The sequence below is a fragment of the Coccidioides immitis genome (genome assembly GCF_000149335.2).
Source record: "Coccidioides immitis RS genomic scaffold supercont3.6, whole genome shotgun sequence".
NCBI lineage: Eukaryota > Fungi > Ascomycota > Eurotiomycetes > Onygenales > Onygenaceae > Coccidioides > Coccidioides immitis.
This window is the reverse complement of record NW_004504312.1, coordinates 2,247,815-2,267,622: the sequence shown is the minus strand read 5'-3', so window position 1 is coordinate 2,267,622 and position 19,808 is coordinate 2,247,815. Positions and strand designations below refer to the sequence as shown.

Below are 19,808 nucleotides of genomic sequence, written 5' to 3'. Positions count from 1 at the left end.
AACCTAACCCCTTAAAAAAAAATCCAAGGTACAAATACACACCCCATATCAGGATATCGAAGCAATAGGCATATGCATACATGCACTATATCCAGCGCAATCAATACAAAAGGGAGTCACTCCTCAATCCTATAACCATAAGTTCCCCAACTCATCTCACGCCAATCCATCAGAAGAGGGGGGAAGTTTCTAGGCTAAATAGGCCAGCCAAAGAAAAAAAAAAGAAGTTTGAGTTCATCGAGATACACGCAGGACTTCATCCCACATACAGAACAGAAAATGGAAAAAGCAAGCAAAAGATGATGATAATAATAATACTAATAAAAGAAGCAAGCAAAAGAAAAGAAAAAGGGAAAAATGAAGATTAGAAGAGCCGAATGTCGAAAACCGAGGTGGTATCATTAAAGACATAGTTATTATATCAGCCACCAAAAAAAAACCTAACAAAAATAAATTAGGACACTGCCTGGAAAGAGACTGAGGATTACCAGGCCAAAAAGGTCCTCAGGGGGGAGAGAAAAAAAAGCGAGAGGCAATGCCATGTTTGAATTTCCAACTCCTTTGCTCGCCCTCGTTTGTGAGGAGAAATCTTGCAGACCTGCGACAAAACTGCGCTTCCTCAATCAAGAAAAATGTACACCGTAGGAAGAAAAGCACATAATATCAAATGGAAGTAGAGGAAAGGTAAAAGAAGAGGAGAGCAGTAAACAGCAATGTCCAAGATAAGAGTTCATTACCCATAGTGCTTTTGATCCTTTTTTTTTTTCCACCATAAATATTCGCCGACGCTTGAACAGAAATGAGAGCCAACAAGATTTGCAAAAGCCATAAGCAGGTACCCATCTTTCCAAAATGGTTTAGCAGCCAGGAGACTTTGAAAAAGGACCGAATGCGCTCAGCTTGAAATAAACAAGGGACCTGGAAAGTCAATGATTTGCACAAAAAAGAAAAAAACAAAAGACCGCTCATGCATGGAATACAACAGGTATCTGTATTTCTCAAATTGCAATTCACAAAAAGAATCGCATTTCAATATCAGACACTGTAACCGGCGACTTCGGATCGTCGAGGTCCATGCCCGATTGGCCCGAGTCTTCCAGCTCGGAGAATTCAACAGTCATGTCTTGGCCTTCCGGCATCTCGCGGACAACATCATCATCTAAAACGACATTAAAGCCATTGCCGCGAATAACTAGAGCCCGCACAATTCGTGCCGGATCGAATCGACACTTCTTGGCAACTGTTTCCATTAATCCTTTCGCAGTGCGTTCCGCTAGGTAGATCGCATGATAATAGTCTTCGCCCTTCTGTCCCATGCTTTGCCGGGCGCGGACGTAGAAGCAACATTCTGCAAACGAGAACGAATTATATCGTTAGCCAATCGGATTTAAGGTACAAGTGGACAAGGATTTTCTTTTTTAACTTGTCTTTTTTCCTTTTTTTTTTTTTTTTTTTTTTTTTTTTTGGGGGGGGAGGGGGTTCGAACATACTTGGCTTCTTTGGAGTGTCATTAGGAGGTTCATAATTACTGTCCACGCCCATAGCTTCAATCCAGGTATCAGATCCGGGATTGGAGTCATCAGCGGAGATGCGCTGGACTTTGATCGGTTGGTTTATAAATTGTCCATGCTTCATATTGTCGCCACCGCGCTGCGAGGCACTTGACCAATCCAACGACCCATGTCTCGAAGTCGAATACGACTCGTTCATGAAATTTGCGCCCTTTGCTTCGAAAGAATGGTGAGAGGAACTGGGTGAGTGGTTGCCAGGAGAAGGAGAGAAGGCATTAGTTGCCGACGCACCATCGTTGGACTGCGCGGAGTCGAAGCTCATGCGTTGTACAAAATTCTCATCAAGCGTCGTGTCCAGTTGAACAGGAAACAGGTCGGGGTCATCTTGAGGGTCACCTTTCAGGTTGAGAACGCTGACGGGTTGTGTGGACGAAAACATGTCGTTCAAGTTCGACAGCTTGATTTGCAAATCCTCCTCCAGAGTCGACTTGACTCCGTCTTGCGACCCGATCGACCACGGCCGTTTACTCTTTCCGAGTTTCGCTGACTTGACCATCCCTTTGGAGCTGATAGAGCAGCTTCTCTTCCGCTTATCAAAATTCGCAGACCCAATTTCGGCCTGGGTGATCTGCTGTTTGATCTTTTCCATCAGCTTCTTGATGTGCGCAACATCATTGGACAGCTTCCTTTCCGCTCCGTGATCTCTAAACAGTTTCACTTTGCAGTAGCAGACTTCAGGAGAGTCACCAAGCGGAGGCTCTGAGCTGCTCGTGGCTATGACCTCCGTCTTCGCGCATAGCCTAACCGGAATCCCCTTCACGCCCTTAGAATGGCTAAAATCAGTTGACAAAAAGTTGAATCGAACGGATATAGCGCATTCCGGATTCCCCGTGGTTCTGCTGGGTACCCAAAGGACAGAAAACCCATCAAAGTTTGCCTTTTCCAACTGTACACGGGGGTGCCGGCCGTCTCCAGCTCCGCCCTGGTTAGGATCAACATGTTCAACAGCTAGAAGTTTGCCGTCACGTTGGTGGGCTTCATTTGTCCCGCGACCTTCCTTCCACAGCTGCCAACAGCTCGCTGGTTTGGAACGTTGTTCCTCCTCTTCAAATGAAACACGGATATAGGTGCGATACCGAAGTTGCTGAGAGCCCGAGGCCATGGGAGCAGTATCTATGATGTTTATCGTGTACGCCTGGCCCTTATTTAGGTATGTTACCGGGATTTCATCAGGATCCTTCACCATGGCGGTCGATGCACGGAGCGTGGCATGGAATCGGAAGCTGTGGCAGCAGATAAAGTTAGGAACGACTTGTCTCTTAATATATATATATATATATATATATATATATTTTTTTTTTTTTTTTTTTTTTTTTCGGGGGAGGGAGTTCTCGAGAGAGAATGTCAGCATACTTTTCATTGTTATGGCCTTGTAACCCATCAGCAGATTCTGAGAGACGTCCCGGGACCAGTCCCAGAGATGGGTTGTTCAAGCCCAAGCTGTTACTGAAAGTGGGATCTTCCAGTGAGCGGCCCAACGCAGACAAGTCTGGGTCACGACGAAGGAAAGTACTCGGTGCAAAACCATGAGTCTGTCCAAACGGGTCCACGCCGTGTCCTTGATGGGGGATAAAAGGTTGATGGAACGAGCCAAGGTCGATGGCTGAGTGAGGCATCGAGGGGTCAGCAGAACTGGACTGAGGTATCGGGAGCGGTGTGAGGAGGCTGAGAGCCATGTTCGGGGTGGGCATATCTCCCGAGTGAGCTGGGTTGGACAGAGCACCGGCGGCCGGGCTTGCAGCGTAGTATGCAGGCGGCTGGTTGGCGAAGGAAGAGAAGGCGAAGGAGTTGGGGTCCATCAGGGATGGGGTGAAATTCCACTGTTCCGGGGGGACTTTGGAGATGCCATCGGTATCCTTCTTGTCCTTTACGTCCATCATCGGCCTATTGGGGGGGGGGGCGAATCCGTCAGTCAGATTCCGACGCTCAATTGATACTATTTTCTTTTTTGCTTTTCTTTTTGGCAGGCAGTTAAGTTGTTAAACAGCTGGGCTGGCTTTCATTCGAAAATCCCACTCACCCCCTGGATAGGGAGGAACCAACCTCTGGGTAAGAGTCTGGCCAATTACGGGGTCGACGAGGACACCGTTGTTCTCGTGAGCGGCGTCCAGCGTGGTGGTGATGCTGGAGCAGATCTGGGGAAAGGACTGCTTGAAATCGGTGTAGAGCTCCTCAGAGGGCTTCTGGGAATTCTTTCTACAAGCCAAAGGATCAAACGGTCAGCATATCTCTTCCAGAGTGGTCTGGGGCCTTTTGTCTGGTTGCCACCCAAAAAAAAAAAAAAAAAAAAAAAGGGAAAAAGAAAATTCTGCTCCAGATCTCTCCGTGCTTGAGCTTTATCTTGCTTTATTATTATTATTATTTTTTTTTCCCTTCTCGCTCATTGCCACGTTTTGCTTCTTTTTTTTTTAAAACGTACCGATTACGAAACATCCTTTGGCAGCAAGCGACGCAGGAGATGGGAGGAGGATGAGGAGGAGGAGGAGAGCAGACGGAAGTGGAAAAAGAGTCTTGAGGGACGCACAGACATCAATTGAGCTCCAGTTTCTAGTTGAAGAGAGGAGAAGGGATCGAATGATGGTGTGTATATGTGCAGAGAGAAAGGTCTCGTGGTCGCTGGCTTATGAATGTAGTAGAGAGAGGAAGGGGGGGAGGAGTGTGAGGTAACGTGATATATGAGGCCGGCGGTTGGAGGAATCTCTAATTGCCGGTAAGCGGGAGAGTTTACGCTCGATGGATGGGAACCAACGGAAATCAATTGGGATGGAGAGTAGAAGAAGAAGAAGAAGAAGAAAAAGAAGAAGCAGAAGCAGAAGCAGCTGAAGATGCTGATGATGATGATGAGCAGTAGAGAGGCAATTGGAGGGAGACGGGGCGGAAAGAAGGGGAAAAGGGATATTTTTCCATTCGGCGACTGGAAGGGGATAGGGCAGCCCGTGAAGCTTCGAATATATACATTAGAAGATTTTGGGGATGGATGATCTAAGACGTCGATGACGGACCGGGATGGGGGAAACATGGGATGGGGTGGATTTGAAGGTGGGGGGGAGGGAGGCAAGACGGGCGGGCAGGCAAGGTGAGGGAAGGGAGTGGAGGTAGGAGGAGGGGGGGGAAGGAAAGTGAGAAGGCGGCGAACGGCGTATTGAGTTGTGGAAAGAGCGAGCCGAGTGAGTCGAGTGAGCGTGAGCGAGAGAGAGAGAGAGAGGGAGACGAGAGAGAGAGAGTGCGGAAGTGCACGAGAGACAGAGAGAGTGTGTGTGTGAGTGTGGGTGAGGGGGCGGCGCGCGAGGGCGGGGCGGCAAAAAGAACGATGGCGTCACGAAGCAGAAGCTGCTACCGCGAAGGTTCCTTCTGGGCCCCCCGGGACGCAGCCAATCCGAGGCCTCGTCCGCGGGTCCACCGCAGCGATCTTTCCCCCCTCTGCCGTCAGCGCTGCGAATCTGATAAAAGGGGGAGGCTTGCCGGGCGGCGGACGTATGACGCGTGTCTTAGTAATCTTATTTCTTTTTGGCTGCTTTCGGCTCTTTCCCCATCGGAACAAAGGACAGTGGACGGCCGCATGATTGGCCCAAAGCCGAGGGAAAGCTCGAACCTCGTAAAGTCAACAAGTAGCAGTAGTAGCGGTGGTAGCAGTAGCAGTAGCAGCCAGCAAAGGAAGGAAAGGAAAAAACACAAAAAGACAGAAAAACGCAAACCGCCGCTGGGTGGTGAAGCTTTGACGTAACAGAGACTCGGCTTTTTTTTTGTTCTCACACCAGATTCGTCACCGCACTCCAGTGCACCCATCATCCCCATCCATGGGCGTCCAGCCTGCGACATCTGCTGTGTTTCCCTCTTTGCTCTCCTGGATCCCTGTTCCCCCCTGGTGCGCAACAAACATCATTGCATACATTCATGTGCTAACGACAGGCAGAAAAATGGCTCCCTTCTCCCTTCTCCCTTCTCCCTACCCTCCCCTCTAGCTTCCGCTACCTCACACACACTCTCTCCTCTCCCCCGGCCTGCGCTGTCTCAAGCCACCCAAGGGCGAAGTCGCGCCGGGAACAGCTGCGGGCAAGCCACAGGTCCAGGCGATGATGTCATGGAAGAAGCTTGGCGCCCGTCCGTGGAAGGAGCAAGTGGAGCACGTCTGACGCCACATGCAACTCTATTCCCCCGCCCAATCACCGCCCGCCGTCGCTTCAGGAGGCCAAACTTTACCAGACACGCAGCTTCCAGCTCTTTCTCCCATGGGCGCGCCTCCCCCCCCAAATCGTCCGCTGCTTTCCTTTTTTTTTTTTCTTTTTCTTTTTCTTTTTTCTTTTTTCTTTTTTTTTTCTCTTTCCTTTTTCGCTTTCGTCTTCCCTATCTTGTCCTCTTTTAGGTTGTGCTCTCCCCCTTTCTCTCTCTCTCTCTCTGCCCCCGCATTTCTTTTTGTTTTTTTTATCCTTTTTGGGGTTTTACTTTTGTTTTTGGAACTCTAGCGTGCGGCTGAAGATACGGTTTCTCCCTGTGTCCGTCTCCCGCCCAAGGATCGCTCCGTCGACCGGGCGCATTTAGGTCCGGTCGAATCTGCTGTGTAGTCGCAAGCTCACGCCTCCCACACCGACCCCATTGTCTAGAACGCTCTGGCTAGGGGACCACTGACCCTCCCAAGCCCATACTCCGTACTTCATGTCCCTCCGTATTGGTTACTCGTACGTATGTATGTTCTTCCGCCAGCGGGTCCGCGGGAATGTCGCGGGATTTGCCCTGTCGTTTAGATTCTTATTGCTATGACGTTACCAAAAAAAAACGATAATTAGTCTTGAGAAAGAAGGCGTACTGTGGCCACCGTCAATTGCCTCGATGCCCCGTTGCCGCGACAGATCTCGGCAGGATGTTTCGCTTTTCGGTGGCTTGTTCGAGTAACTAGCCGGGGAGACGCGGTGTTTGACCGAACAGCCAGCCCCTGTGTCCAGGCTGGCAGTGACAATGGTCGGAGTAATTTAATAGTTTACTCTGGACGGAGCACTCCGCCGTACGTCCCGCTTATTTACGGAGTGCCCGTGTAATGTTATTTTCGGTACTTACTTTCTCTGTGAAGAACTCAAAAACAGAGCATCCAAGCATACATTCCTGTACATACAAAAACATCATGTTTTATGTATCTATTGTCTAGAACCCGCCGGGGGGAGGACCTTTGTGGTCGACAACAGTGCAAGAAAAACGGCGGCCCGTGCAGAGTGCACATCACTCCATACTTTTTTGCAGTTAATTGTCAGCCACCCACTCCCCTCCGTACTGGGATATGTTCAGATGTACGGAGTAGTGTATCTCATCTCAAGCAATGGAGCATGACGCATAATGATATGGGCTTATCTATGGCGTGTACAGTTCATTCCTCGCATTTCTGAAGCAGATGTGCTCCACGATGATCCACGTCGATATCCCTGCCCTAGCAACGGTCCCATGGCTGTGTAGAATCCATGCTCGTACATGCATCTGCCTGCATACATACATATTAGACATCCATGCCTCTGAGCTCGTCTGAAGAATAAGGAGCACTAAGAAGAAATCCATTGAGTAGTCAGCGGGGGCCGTCCCCAACACCCCAAAAGACGTCATCACAACGGCGTGCGAGTGGGTATGGTGGACTTTCCGACGATGACGAACCCAAAAACGATGTCGCTCAATGGGCAATTTTTTTTCATCTTCAACATCCTTATTCTTTTTCCTTTTTTTTTTTTTTTTTTTTTTTTTTTTTTTTTTTTTCTTAGCAGGACCCGATGATAGGTACGGAGTCCTCCGTCCACTCATATCTCCACATCCATGATTCATGTCATGGAGTAATATCCCTACCTATGTTTCACTATTCCCGCAAAATGGGGTTCTTCGGGCGGGCTCTGAAGCTCTCCTCCGCGCATCCATCTTAATTTTAACATCCGCGAATCGACAATGACATCAACGAGTGCGTTCTCTCTCTGTCCAATTACCCATAGACGGGGGGAGGGGGGGATCCAGCACGAAAGCGCGCACTCCGGACTTAGCCCTCTATACATACACATGTCAAATGCTAATTGTACCCCGGGAGGTAAACGGTACGGAGGGACCGGCAACCCAATCACCCGCAGTCAAGAAATCATCCATTTTCCCCTCCAACACTCCGTACAGTACTCCGTCGTTAACTAGATAATTTTTGGAAAAAAAAAAAAAAAAAAAAAAAAAAAAAAAAAAAAAAAAGGTAAGGGGGAAAAAGAAAATGTAAATCTTAACCAAAACACAAACTTCCATCAACACAGGAAGGCCACCCTTCTCGATGCTCCACAAAGATCAGGGAAGAAAAAAGAAAACACAGGGTCTCGACAATCTAAAAAAAAAAAAAGAAAAAAAGAAAAAAAAAAGGAAAAAAAAGGAAGAAGGCCCCTTGGGCTTTCTGCAGCCAAACCAAACATAAAAAATCCATTCCATTGAAAATGCTGTCACATTTTTCCTTTTTATTTTATTTTATTTTATTTTAGTTTTCTTTTTAACCCTATGCCTTCAATTTGCTATGAGAGGCGCAAACCGAACCTAATTCCGAATTTTGCCTTTATTTTTTTTTTTTTTGGTGATTTTTCGGGGCGGACGGGACAACTATGACGTCATAACGCATTCTTAACTAACTCCTGATGCACCCAACATCCTGCTACCGAAAAAAAAAAAAAAGAAAAAGAAAAAAAAAAAAAAGGCTCCCCGTCCGTTTAAATTTATGTACAGGGAACCCGATTAATTTGAGAAGGTATATTAAACTGGGGAGCATTTTGACACCTTGTGCGATGTGAGTGGTGGATTCAAGCGAAATGCGTACATACATATGCGGAGATGAGGTAACCAGGAGCTCCGTATGTACTTCGTATGCATGTCGTGCATATACCCCGGAGATCGGGTTGTCAACGATGATGAATAGACGCGTGTACGGGGTACACTCCTGAGTATGCATATATGTACTCCGTACTCCGTACCGTACATGGCTATCTTACTTACATGTGAAAACCGCACCAGGTGTAAGCAAAAAGGTGCGGACATACGGAGCAGACGCGTCTGTATCTTTTTTTTTTTTTTTTTTTTTTTTTTTTTTTTTTTTTTGGGCTGATAGTGAAGACAAGGTAAGGAACCGGGGTTTGGGGATGAGGAATCCTTGCGTAGGTTTCAGAAAGCTTTCATCGTCTCCTTGAGAGTAGTCTTCATAGTCACTGACTGCATAAGACTATCATGAATAATAATAATAATAATAACAATGAAGAGTCAGATCAAAATCTCCGTTGATGGTGTGGGATAATCTCCTCCAGCTTGTGTGTGTGTGTGTGTGTGTGTCTGACGAATATTCGTATTTCAACCGCAAAAAAGAACCACAAAAAAAAAAAAGGGAAGAGAGCGCGTCGTCAACAGCTTGGCTCGACGGTTTCTTCTCCTTAAAACTCTACATAACCTCTTGATGGTGGTACATGTGAGACAGCTGGAAGATGATTACCTCTTCCTCCAAGAATGTCAGAGAGAGGCGCGCGGCCTTGGAGCTTGTCAACAGATGCAGAGAAAAGGAAGGCTAATCATACATGTCCGATAAGCACATGATATCTGCCTGCCACCAAAAAGAAAAAAAAAAAGGGAAAAAGAAAAAAAAAAAGGAACCATTCCCGGTGATTCATGATGAGATCTCTACATAAAAGATCTTTCTGCTACCATTTCTTCATAAGTCCAAACAAGAACAAAACATTCCTATGGTACTTCATTAACTTATGTGAATATCACTTATCTTTCAACACGGGACTGATTCTTCAGTTTCTTGCCACACAAAGTGATTACTGTGCACAAGCTATTCTAAATTTGACAGATTCCCTCAATGACTCTACTCTGTTTTACTGAATTCGAACTCTGTGGCCTGGCTCTATGTACTCTGGAACAACAATCTGAATGCAAATTCATTTGGCTAATATAGTTACTTTGCCATGTGATTGCATTCTTCTGCTTCAAAGGCTTCCATTTTGCACTGTTATGAAGCTGCTCATCTGGCGGGTTTGAAAGTTATTCTTAGTAGTTACCAACACCAACTAACCTCTTTCGACTTACCACGTCTGTTTCAGTTAACTAGCTTCTTCATCACTCACAGCCTTTTGTTCCTCTTGTAGTTAGCTCGTGGTAGGGGGTTGGAACTTGGGCCCAATAGGGTGCTCAGACTCCCGGGCCCTGGCCTGAGTTTCCCGCCTTTCAGCCTCTCGCTTAAGCTCCAGCCCACCTGTTTAGCACGCCAACTGTCATGCGCGTCGTCACATCTTTATCTCTTTGCTTCCCCTTCTCTTCTGTCTTCTCTTTTCCCTTCCCCAAGCACTCCTTGTCTAGAGCTACACTTTGGTCGTGCGAGTTCATCCACCGGCTTCGACCCATGAATAGCTTGTCAGATCTTGCCTGCTAGAGGTGAGATCCTAGCTCTCGGGAGCCATGCTTCACTCAAGTTGCCCGCTCCTTCAAGGCTGAGCTGTCTTTTTTTCGCGCCGTTATGCAGGGCATTTAGTCCCCCACTTGACCAAAAGACATTGTGCTCTGTTTGGGTAGCCGGGCCGTATCCGGCCCCCAATCTGCACCCGATGACAGGGGTGATGGTGTCAAAATAATGATAAACTATTGCCCAAGCACCCAATCACTTCACCTGTTGGGTACCTAGCTAAAGGCTGGCCTTGTGAGGAAAAAAAAGCACATGTACGGAGAAGAAGCGCGGCTTGGGAAAAAAACACACACCAAAAGTGATTTAAAATCCTTCCGCATCCCCCACAGAGACAATGCATCTGTTTTCCTTTTGTCTCTCTTTCATCGCTGTCGCCCCCCCAAAAACACGGGAAATCGTATCCCCGTGTTCCCCACCTTGCTGAGATCGAACTGAATCGGCTAATAGCCTACAACCTACCTTCCGAGACAGCAATGCACCTCAGCTACTTCTTCCCACTTCTACTTGGCCTCGGCCTTCCTCTGGCCTCTGCCTATGAGCGGATCCCGGCCAACGACACCGCGCCTTGCCCTCATCCAGACGACATCGTCTACTCCCCGTTCACCCCATGGTTTAACTTCTACTCCGGCGGCAAACGCTCATCTTTCTGCTGGAAAGCTGCCATCTGCACCCTTGAGCCCGCTGACGAGGCGCGCAAACAGCAGTTCGGCGCCACGGCGCTGGTCATGGGTCTGCTTCCACTTACGCTGCGCGACATCGCCTGGCCTGAGCGGAGAATCGTGTTGGTTTCTGCGCCGTTGCCGCGGCTCGCGGCAGTGGTGGTTAGGGGGTTGGGACTGGAACCAACGGTCAAGCGAGAGATGATGACGTGGGGAGAGGATGATGTGCATCGGTGGATGACGTGGGTACGCGGGAGTTGGTTCGCAGGGTTTGCGCGGCAGTCGAAGTCTGCGATGAGAATGCTGCTTGCAGTATGCTTTGCAGCGTTGATGGTGACGTATGGGGCACTAGCGGTGGTGGAGTTGTATTCAAAGGGCAGCGCGCTGGGCTGTACCTATCCAGTTTTCGCGGTGACTTGGTGCATTACCGGCGTTCTTCCGGCGATTGTGCATACTTTGTTTGAAAGCTGGCGCCGGCGGAAGGATGTAAACGGGCAAACCAAAACGGGCAGGCCTTCTGCAGTGCAGGGTGTTGACGAGGCATGGCCTGTGCAGCTCTCGTGGGCGATTTACTACACTGCTGGGACGCTGATATACACCTCAATCATGGCCGTGACAGTCCTGGAGCTTTTTGTGTGGGTTGCTATTCAGCTTTGTGTGACTGCGGCGAGCAAGCTGCTTGCTCTATATATCTGCATATCGCTGCGTGATCCTGTCGAGGATGATGCTACATTGGACCTTTCCGCGGCCACGGAGAATGGTGGCCCGTTGAAAGCTGACAGATAACCAGCACAATAATGGAACAACGGAGATTCATCTGAGAGACCGCATCGGGAAGATAATACCATGGGATGTCCGGGAACGAGCAATGCGCAGTGTTGGCTGTCATCATTCTCACTTGAGTTTGTCATGTTGCAGATGGATGGCCACTATGATGTACAGTACATTTCTGACACTGTAGGTAACACGTTGCTATGAGTTTGTAAATAGACTAAGCGAAATAATAAACAACATACATCCATTAACTGTGTTGAAATAAAATCCTATATGTGGCATTTTCACTTAACCAGTGATGAACGAATTTTGACAGACTGCTCCCTATAGTCTACTACACTCTGTACGGCGTACTCCGTACTAGTTATTGATATTAGGCCTGGCTTAGTTAGTTAGTCATCTCTTATTAGAAGAGAAAATTTTATTTTGCCAGTGAATTGATTCTGGACCTCTCCTGACCCATCATCCTATCTGTGCAGAGCCAAACAAGCACACACAGCTTCCTCTCGAAAAAATGCCCTCGAAACTTAAATTCCATGCCATTAGCTAGACTGTTCAAGACTATCAAGAGATTAATGACTGGTTTTCCACATTGCCTCAGTGGTACCTCCCTGATTCATTATAGTACCAAAATCTCTATCGGAGTTCTTTCTGGGTGATGGAGTGATCAAGTTCACTCATGGTGATTTACATCAGGGTGACATTATGATCTTTCCCGCAGTCTTGCTTGCGTATGAAATGCGGAAGAGCACTTTTGAGGGAAGATAAACACAAATGATTGAGAGTCACTCCGACCTCCTTTTTAATCCAGCTTTCCAGCTCAGTCCACTAGAGCTTTGGCGCGAGTCGCAGATCATGCGCACCGAGTACGCACTATTTCCAATTTCACTCATTCCCTCTCTTGAACCCAGTGCCTAACCCCCTCTACCGTTCCAATGTCCCGACTGGTAGCAGATAGGGGATGAGATTTGCAGAATCACAGGATGAAACCCCGACAATGTTCACGAGCTCTCTTGTGTCTAATCTTCGCAATGAATTAATGTTTCGTTGCAAATGGACGGGCACCACTCGGCTTGAAAATAGCATTCAAGACACTGGGATCGTCAAACATAAAGCAGTTCCGCGGCACAGCATAGTCCAGGCGAGGCTACACAGAACTCGCTAAAGTAGCGAGAGGGAAAGAAGGGCCTATTTTCCAGCCTGATGCGGCGACGCGCCGGTCACCTAACCCGGATGGGCATCCCCCTATTTACCGAAAGGCGAAATCTACTGAAGCCCTACTCCATAGAGTAGGTCAGCCCGGGGTATATCGATCAAGCCTCGGAGCATCGTCGACCTCCTGCGGAATCGCTGGGTATTGGCCTATGTTTAGGGCACGTTTGTAGGGTTTTCTGGGGTAATTTAGAGCGCCACCGACGTCTTTGATGAGTCGAGTGCCAGAGCATTCCCTTCCCTCCGGGAAAATAGGTGTTACGGAGAAATTCTACGCCTGCGCCGGCTGTGGGTTCAATGGAGATATCGCCTCCAACCAATGGAGCCGTGATCGACATGAGCATCCAGAAGGCGGGAGAAACAACCGCTGAGACCACCGCTGTGGGCTCATCTGCTGATCATGAATCATCATCATCATCATCATCGTCGGCGGGGTCACGCCATCCCTCACAAGGTGTGATATAAGCTCTCTGTTGTATCACATTAAATACGGCGGAAGGAAGACAGTACTCCGTACGGAGTACTCTGTTAAATATATTAATATCCACCTTGATGGAAAAAGTCATCTTTTGAAATTTGGGTGCGGGACGCGTCAGAATATTTGGGGGATCGACAAGAAGCTTGCAGAACCGGCTCGTACTTCGTTCCATGTGGTGTGCTAATCGATCCCTTCGAGCTCTAAACCAGCTCCACTGATAGCTTGTGGCTAATATGCGCGTAGTAATACCCCCGTACTCCATGGCCGTGGGCGTAGGTCGGTCATGTCGTAGGACAAAGCAAGGGAGTTACAGCAACGTCTGGTTAGGGAGTTTGTCGCTCCATCTCGGCCTTGTAAAATTTGACACGAAGGACGGACTACTCCGTGCTCCGTGGGGTGTATGAATTCGCGAACACGCTACATAACTCCACTCTATGATCGACAACGTTTCGTCACCCGGGAGGAAAGCTTCTGTTCGCTCCCGGGATAAAACCACCGATCGGCTCCCGCATCCTCAAACCGTTATTCATGCATAAAGTACTATACATAGACAATCACCTGAATGCTTAGGACGAATCATAATCAGCGAAACCACCCTGGCATCATTAGGTGTGGGAGCGGCGTGTGTCAACGCAATTACTTACAGCCGCTCGATGTTGAGTGGCAAGTATGACACCACATCTTCACTGCACATCGAGACCTGGTCTACCCAAGAAGGGAAAAAGTGGAGACAAGATTGAGATCTGGATCGAAGGAGCTTGAGCTGGTCTTATATCGTTCCGCCTTGGGCCGTCGGGCCCCATGGCGCGCATAGCAAGGATGTAAATAAGCCAAAAGCCTATTCGTGCCTCAATCTATACGGTATGACGTGCTCTCAGGACAATGCAGTCGATACAGGTCCCAATGAGACAAATTGAGCGAGTTCGATCCTTTTCTTTCTCGGGCTTTCTTGTGGAAATTCGGAGCTTCTGAAAAACCCACAGTTGTCTATCCGAGGGGGTTTACGAACTGTTCGCACCATTTCAAACTGAGGTAATTCAGTTATTATCTGTAGGTATTCTATTAATTAGTTTTGCACGAATGGGTGTGCAAGAATAGTAGTCAGATCATCCCGCCAAAGGCCCGCGATGCTTGCATAATGAGAAACCGCATATCTATATTGTCCCAAAGAATTTTTTTTCTTTTTTTCGTTCTTCCTTTTTAGTCGATGGCATCGCAAGGACTGGACCCGATCGGATATGAGGAGCCGTTAAAATGAAACACACAACACAATGCCGCCCGTTTTCAAAACAACAAACCGTCCCATGCTATCGGATCTCACAAGAGCAAAGAAACAAGTGAGTGGACTGTCGTGAGTCATCGCCAATGAGAAAATTGCTTCAACCCATGCAACTGGGATTATCGTACACCGCATAATAGAGAAACCAAAAGAGCCCCCAACGCGGTGCGACCGAAGGAGATTATGAGGAACCGAATCACTCAAGAGCCGTCGACGGAGCTTATGCACCTTTTGGATCGAGGTTAGAATGATGGACTCTCCATACAAAGTCTGGACAACATCGGCATAGAAAAATTCACCCTTATCGACTAATGATTAAAGAGAAGGTGTCGATGCTTTCAGAAAACGTCCCTGAAACGCCCGCAATTTTATACCCACGTGGTGCAATCAAAGTGTGCCTTGGTAAAAATCAGTCAGCGCACCGATGCTTTGCATAGCTGTGTAACCGAAATCGGCGTACGTAGAACAAAACGAAAAAAAAAAAAAAAGGAATATAGTCGAACTTACCCAATTCCCGCTGTTGCATTACCGCAAACGCCGTTTATTTTTCCCATATTCGTGATTACTCCAATTCCTTCAACCTTCTGCGTTGCTCGAACATAGAATCCGGTCAAAAGCTCGCCTTTCCGGGTATCTATATAAGTTACAACGATAGGCGATAAGTACAAACCTAAGCAAGTGGAATCATAGGAGGCTGTACTCTTACCAAGTACATATTCGCTGGTATTCGTAGATTGAGGGTCTCGATTACCAAAAAACTGAGTTGTAGCATCTTCATAACAGAACTCGATGCCGCTAATAGAAAATGGGTCGTGGTAGACCTTAAGCGAAGTAAGTAGCTTTGTTTGAATGACAGCAAAATCTAGAATCAGATCCTCAGACACGCTCCCGGGAAATGAGTGGGTGCCTAACATGTTGCTCCTATAACCGACTTGGTTATTAGACAGCTTGACCAGTGAATCTTTGGATTTGAGCCGAGAAAGGTCCTCCACGATGTGGCTGTGGAGAGAGCTAGAAAAGATTACAAGTTTCAGTCTCGTCGCTTTTCTCCGGTTATCAGGGAGCCGAGCACGAATACCATCCTCCGTGATAGTGATTTGCTTTGGCATCCCGTTGCTATTCCCCAAATCGCCGTTCATATAATCAAAATATGCGGTGCAAATCTCGTCTCCATCGGCAAAAATTTCAATAAAGGCAATGCCGGCCATGGATGTCAGCACAATTTTGCCAGCATCGACTGGCCAGACATGGAGGGAGCGATTCGGGCATGCTGGAGGGTCACTTGGATGGCGAAAGCAAGGGTGCAGGCGGAAACGCAAAGCGTCAAGGCGGTGCCAATTGGTTTCATCTTGGGCTAAACAGAGGCGTAAACCCTGTTCTTTGGTTCTGGTACAAAATGGCTCCCAGCTCGTAAACGATCTATTGAATCGCAGATAATCCCGACTCATTATCCCACTTTCTCGTCCATCGCAACCGAACAGACGGCCTATTTCACGAAGATGAGCGCCGATATTCGCACTCGCCATCTCCCAATAGCTGCCACATTCGTTGTTTGGGTTAGCAAGCAGGTTAGTATTGGTTCGAGTACAGTCCGTAAACGCTGGAACTACCTCTTCTATGCAGGACGGATAACTGTGCAGGCCATGAGAGCCAAAAATAGCTAGGCTAATATCGTCATCAGCAAACCCAACCGCTGCGTGACCGGCAACAGATCTGATATCGCTATTCCAGTGGCTATCAAGGATCAGAGCTGTCACATAGAATTTCTGGTCACGTTTTCGCATAAAATACTGGCTGATCGCTTCCTTTGCAACCTTAAAGAGTTCATTTTCGCTCGGTGGGGTGTCAGGACGCTGCTCAGCACCAAGCTTTCTCAGTTCATCCACAGTCTTGTCACATCGAACGAGATGAATTTTGGCTTCATTTCTCATCTGATTGGAGGCTGCATCTCTCGAGCTGAGCGTTCCAGTTTGCCACTCCTCTTCAAACCTGAACGAACGTCTGGCAAAGTTGTTTCGGAACATCTGTTCCTGGGTGAAAGCCTGCCAAAGATACGCAGCCATGCGGAACTTGCGAATAGCGACATCAAGGCTATCCTCTCCCTTCAGTGCCTTTTCGGAAGGGGTATCAAATTGGCCATTGGAATCTTTGCCGAGAAGGATCACAAGGTGCAGAGGTGGGCAGTTGATCATAGGCAGATAGTTCACACTGATTGTGGATTGATGTGCGGTTGCATTGGGAACCTTTTGAGAAAAGAAATCCAGTCGAACTTTGTTTGGACCGGGAGCCAGGTGCAACAGAGCCTTGAAGTGAGAACCGCGAACGGGCCAGGTGGTGGGAGGGAATGAGTCGTTCAAAAGGTTTATAATCACCATGCCGTCCACCGGTGCACTTCGAGCATCGCCGATCTGGCCATAGATAAGTATTACTTTGTGATTGACCTAAGCAAAACGGTCAGTTCCACCGGCGATACACCGTATGTGCTTCCTCTATATTCCGGGAGCCTTACCCATGAATTTTCTGAGATAGATGTCACTCGAGGTGCAAACGGCGACACGGGTATTGAGGGTCTGGACGGTGGGCCTATCAGGTAGGGATTACTACCCTAGATTCGATATAAAATTCACGTTAGATACAGCGTCAATTGGGTTTGAACGAGGTAAAGACTTACGGCACCACTGCTTCGACTCGACGGGGAACTGATAGGAACGGGTCTCTGGGGAAGAGGAGCGAGCAGATATGATGGTTCCGACTTGGAAATGCATGAGAGATGGGTGGAAGACAGGGTCGGAAGAGACGGAGGTGGGGTTGTGTGGGAGCTGTTGGAGGAGCAATTGTCCAAAGTTGGAGTCGAGGCTCCGTTGATCGTATGGCCGTCGCCATTCACGTCCGAGAATGAGCAGTCATCTTTTGGCTTTTTGGGGCTTCGTTTCTGGAAGCTTGATCGTGAGAGACGGCGCAGGTCCTTGATGAATGTCTTCGGAGACATCTTCAGCAGCCAGTGTGAAACCGCAGCAGCATCTATGAGAGTGCACAGCAAAGGTGAAGCGAGGAGGGAGGAGCATGAGCAAGGGCTGGAGAAAGAGAGGGAGGATGCGGCTGGGACACCTGGCACAGCACGCAGCTAAAGGATTGACAGCATTGGGCCACAAAGCTGGCTGCCCTTTTTTTTTTTTTTTTTTTCTGGGGATTTTCTGGCGATCACCGAGAGCACAACAAGCGCACCACCGGGGGCCAGTCCAAGCTGACTTGACACAAAGAGTCAATTGCAACAGATAGAAGATGAAACAGCAAGGAGCAAAGCAGAAACGAAATAACAGAAATAGAGGAAGAAAAAAAAAAAAAAAAAAGAGAGATAAGACAGGGAATTGGCAGGGCTAAGAAGATATGCTGGAATGGCCAGGCATCCGGAGGAGGAGTGACGATGGAGGTCGCACATGGCCCAGGAGTGGCTGTTTGTGAATTTTTGCTGATGACGAAACATGGCCAGAGTGACATGGCTTACAGCGATCAGCTCCAGCCAGTGAACCGCCATGCAGGGACATACATAACATCCGCGATCTGCTCCATGAAGCGCGCCCCATCACCCTGGCCTGCTTGAATATGTAGCGATGCTAACTAACTAACTGCTCTATCCTGAACTACTTCTCCAGACAAACAAACAATGCCTGCGAGAACTCCCGAGTGCACGCATTGTTTACTGTGGCCCTCTCGAAAAAAATACTTCCTCGCGCTCGATGGTCGACGACGTCCTGGACGAGCCAATTGGAGCGAAAAGCTTGATTTTGGCTCCCCGGTCAGGGGCCACTGCATCCAAGCAAAAATAGCTCCATGGATCGACCGCGCCTTATCTGTGTCCCAAGCTGATTTGCTTCTGTTCACAAGTCGCCAATAACTGTTGATGGGCGTCGCCATCCCGACACGCATGCGTGTACTACCATAGTTAGGTATATTTTACATCGTTGTTTGAACCTTCAAAGCAGTTTCCATGACCTTTTCTGCAGCCTGAACCGTCTTAAACTGGGTCATGCGTCTCCTGAAATGCCCAAGCCGGTTTAACACCCAGGGTGGGGTGTGGTCGGTGGTCCAGAACTGGGTTTTTGTGACGACATACTCCGTAGCCACCTCTGGTTGTCTAGAGTCACAGTCTGCAATTTGCAACTCTCCCACAAGAGGGCATGTTACTCAATAGTCCTTTTATTATTATGAATTGTTGTTCAAAGAAAAAGGATTGTCCTGTTGTCGGCATATGTATTACTTTAAGGGTTCTCCAGGCGTCGGTGTCACCCGGAACTGGAATCTCAGGCTAGTTTCAGAATTGGTCCCCCCCAAGCGCACCGGACCTGACACAAACTGTGGACAACAGCGCGCCCCGTACGGGCCGGACATGCTGTGAAACCTCAAAGGGAAAATTGTTCATTTCTCTCTCTCTCTCTCAAAAAAAAAGAAAAGGCCATTCTGTTGTCTTTCTGTCGGGTTATTATTATCCTTATTAATAAATCTCTGGCAAAACTACGGAGTACTCTCCTTTGCTTCATTCCTTTATTCCGGGAACTGATTATCGAACGCCGGAGGGTTGGAATATACTACTCCGTCCGAAGTCTCCCGGCTGCTGAAGGCCCCGCCAGTTCTCCAGCCCAGGAGACAGCGTGAGTGGGGGCTATGAAATTGGAAATCATATTGGATTTTGGAGGCAAATGGTTTCAAAAGGCGACTGGCGGAATTCCGAATAGAAGGTTGTAGCGAAGACTGGCATGTAATGTAGCAACCGGGAAGAAAAATGATGCATCTCCGAAAGTGCCGAAGCCGATTCACCACTGTGCATCCTACGGTGCTGGGTGTTTTGTTCTTCTTGTACGGAAATTCTCCGTGTCCTCGAAACGGTCCCAGCGGTCGCGGAATGGCAGGGGCCGTACTCCGTATCCCATGAGCCGAAGATTGCACGCTTCATTCGCGCTTCACCGTCATAACCCCGAGGCGAACTGAGCTGCAGCACGAACGAGTTGATATATGTATGTAGTTGAAGCTCCAGCTGTAAATATGTTGATGCAAAATTGATCCATCCATACGAACAAAGGCAGCAGGATTGATTGATTCCGGGGAGGTAGTCTAGTTGAGCAGCGTCTTACTCCAATGGATCTCCTAGGTATACCAGTGGCAATCTAAACCAGTTGTTTCCAGGTTTTGCCTGGGGTATCATCATCGGAGGTGATCACAGCGGTCTGCCAGGATTATATTGAATGACTGGAGGACCTGTTGACCCACACATGGAGTGCCCTCGCAAGAAAGAGATGATTGAATGTGAGGAGTCGCAATCCAAAGATCTAAGCGTCGGGTCACCGGCTCAAAAAAGTTTTTCGGGGTGAAGATACAGATAGGTCCAGCAGACCTCCCA

General features: G+C 48.2%; 5 protein-coding genes across 5 annotated transcripts; 1 reads left to right on the top strand and 4 right to left on the bottom strand.

The window, feature by feature from the left end:
• Nucleotides 1-251: 251 nt before the first annotated feature.
• CIMG_03814 (CP2 transcription factor) lies at nucleotides 252-5,135 on the bottom strand. The gene is made up of 7 exons (XM_001244372.2): nucleotides 5,046-5,135; nucleotides 4,633-4,980; nucleotides 4,096-4,485; nucleotides 3,615-3,767; nucleotides 2,925-3,455; nucleotides 1,491-2,794; nucleotides 252-1,348 (listed from the first exon to the last, which is right to left on the bottom strand). Exons 5-7 carry the CDS (start codon nucleotides 3,449-3,451, stop codon nucleotides 1,011-1,013), a joined length of 2,169 nt encoding a protein of 722 aa, XP_001244373.1. The 5' UTR covers nucleotides 3,452-3,455; nucleotides 3,615-3,767; nucleotides 4,096-4,485; nucleotides 4,633-4,980; nucleotides 5,046-5,135; the 3' UTR covers nucleotides 252-1,010.
• Nucleotides 5,136-5,993: 858 nt separating this feature from the next.
• On the bottom strand, nucleotides 5,994-6,689 carry CIMG_11204 (uncharacterized protein; the record flags this gene model as incomplete). Its single annotated transcript, XM_012358279.1, has 4 exons — nucleotides 5,994-6,182; nucleotides 6,222-6,302; nucleotides 6,376-6,501; nucleotides 6,624-6,689. The coding sequence occupies 4 exons, from the start codon at nucleotides 6,687-6,689 to the stop codon at nucleotides 5,994-5,996; spliced, it is 462 nt and encodes a 153-aa protein (XP_012213702.1).
• Nucleotides 6,690-10,369: 3,680 nt separating this feature from the next.
• Nucleotides 10,370-11,695, top strand: CIMG_03813 (uncharacterized protein). Its single transcript, XM_001244371.2, has one exon. It carries the CDS (start codon nucleotides 10,485-10,487, stop codon nucleotides 11,454-11,456), a length of 972 nt encoding a protein of 323 aa, XP_001244372.2. The 5' UTR covers nucleotides 10,370-10,484; the 3' UTR covers nucleotides 11,457-11,695.
• A 1,121-nt stretch (nucleotides 11,696-12,816) lies between these two features.
• CIMG_11203 (uncharacterized protein) lies at nucleotides 12,817-13,832 on the bottom strand. Its single transcript, XM_012358278.1, has 2 exons — nucleotides 13,779-13,832; nucleotides 12,817-13,692 (listed from the first exon to the last, which is right to left on the bottom strand). The coding sequence occupies exon 2, from the start codon at nucleotides 13,394-13,396 to the stop codon at nucleotides 13,055-13,057; it is 342 nt and encodes a 113-aa protein (XP_012213701.1). The 5' UTR covers nucleotides 13,397-13,692; nucleotides 13,779-13,832; the 3' UTR covers nucleotides 12,817-13,054.
• Nucleotides 13,833-14,194: 362 nt separating this feature from the next.
• CIMG_03811 (zinc metalloproteinase) lies at nucleotides 14,195-16,881 on the bottom strand. Its single transcript, XM_001244369.2, has 3 exons — nucleotides 15,120-16,881; nucleotides 14,921-15,047; nucleotides 14,195-14,811 (listed from the first exon to the last, which is right to left on the bottom strand). Exons 1-3 carry the CDS (start codon nucleotides 16,786-16,788, stop codon nucleotides 14,715-14,717), a joined length of 1,893 nt encoding a protein of 630 aa, XP_001244370.2. The 5' UTR covers nucleotides 16,789-16,881; the 3' UTR covers nucleotides 14,195-14,714.
• Between the last annotated feature and the right edge of the window lie 2,927 nt (nucleotides 16,882-19,808).

Coding starts and splice junctions, on each gene's coding strand:
- CIMG_03813 (XM_001244371.2), top strand. CDS start 10,485: ATGCACCTCAGCTACTTCTTCCCACTTCTACTTGGCCTCGGCCTTCCT.
- CIMG_11203 (XM_012358278.1), bottom strand. CDS start 13,396: ATGGAGTACGGGGGTATTACTACGCGCATATTAGCCACAAGCTATCAG.
- CIMG_03811 (XM_001244369.2), bottom strand. CDS start 16,788: ATGGTGATTATAAACCTTTTGAACGACTCATTCCCTCCCACCACCTGG. Junction 15,048..15,119: donor TACCAGCGAATATGTACTTG/GTAAGAGTACAG, acceptor TAACTTATATAG/ATACCCGGAAAGGCGAGCTT. Junction 14,812..14,920: donor AATGCAACAGCGGGAATTGG/GTAAGTTCGACT, acceptor ATTTTTACCAAG/GCACACTTTGATTGCACCAC.
- CIMG_03814 (XM_001244372.2), bottom strand. CDS start 3,451: ATGATGGACGTAAAGGACAAGAAGGATACCGATGGCATCTCCAAAGTC. Junction 2,795..2,924: donor CAAGGCCATAACAATGAAAA/GTATGCTGACAT, acceptor CTGCTGCCACAG/CTTCCGATTCCATGCCACGC. Junction 1,349..1,490: donor TGACACTCCAAAGAAGCCAA/GTATGTTCGAAC, acceptor TCTCGTTTGCAG/AATGTTGCTTCTACGTCCGC.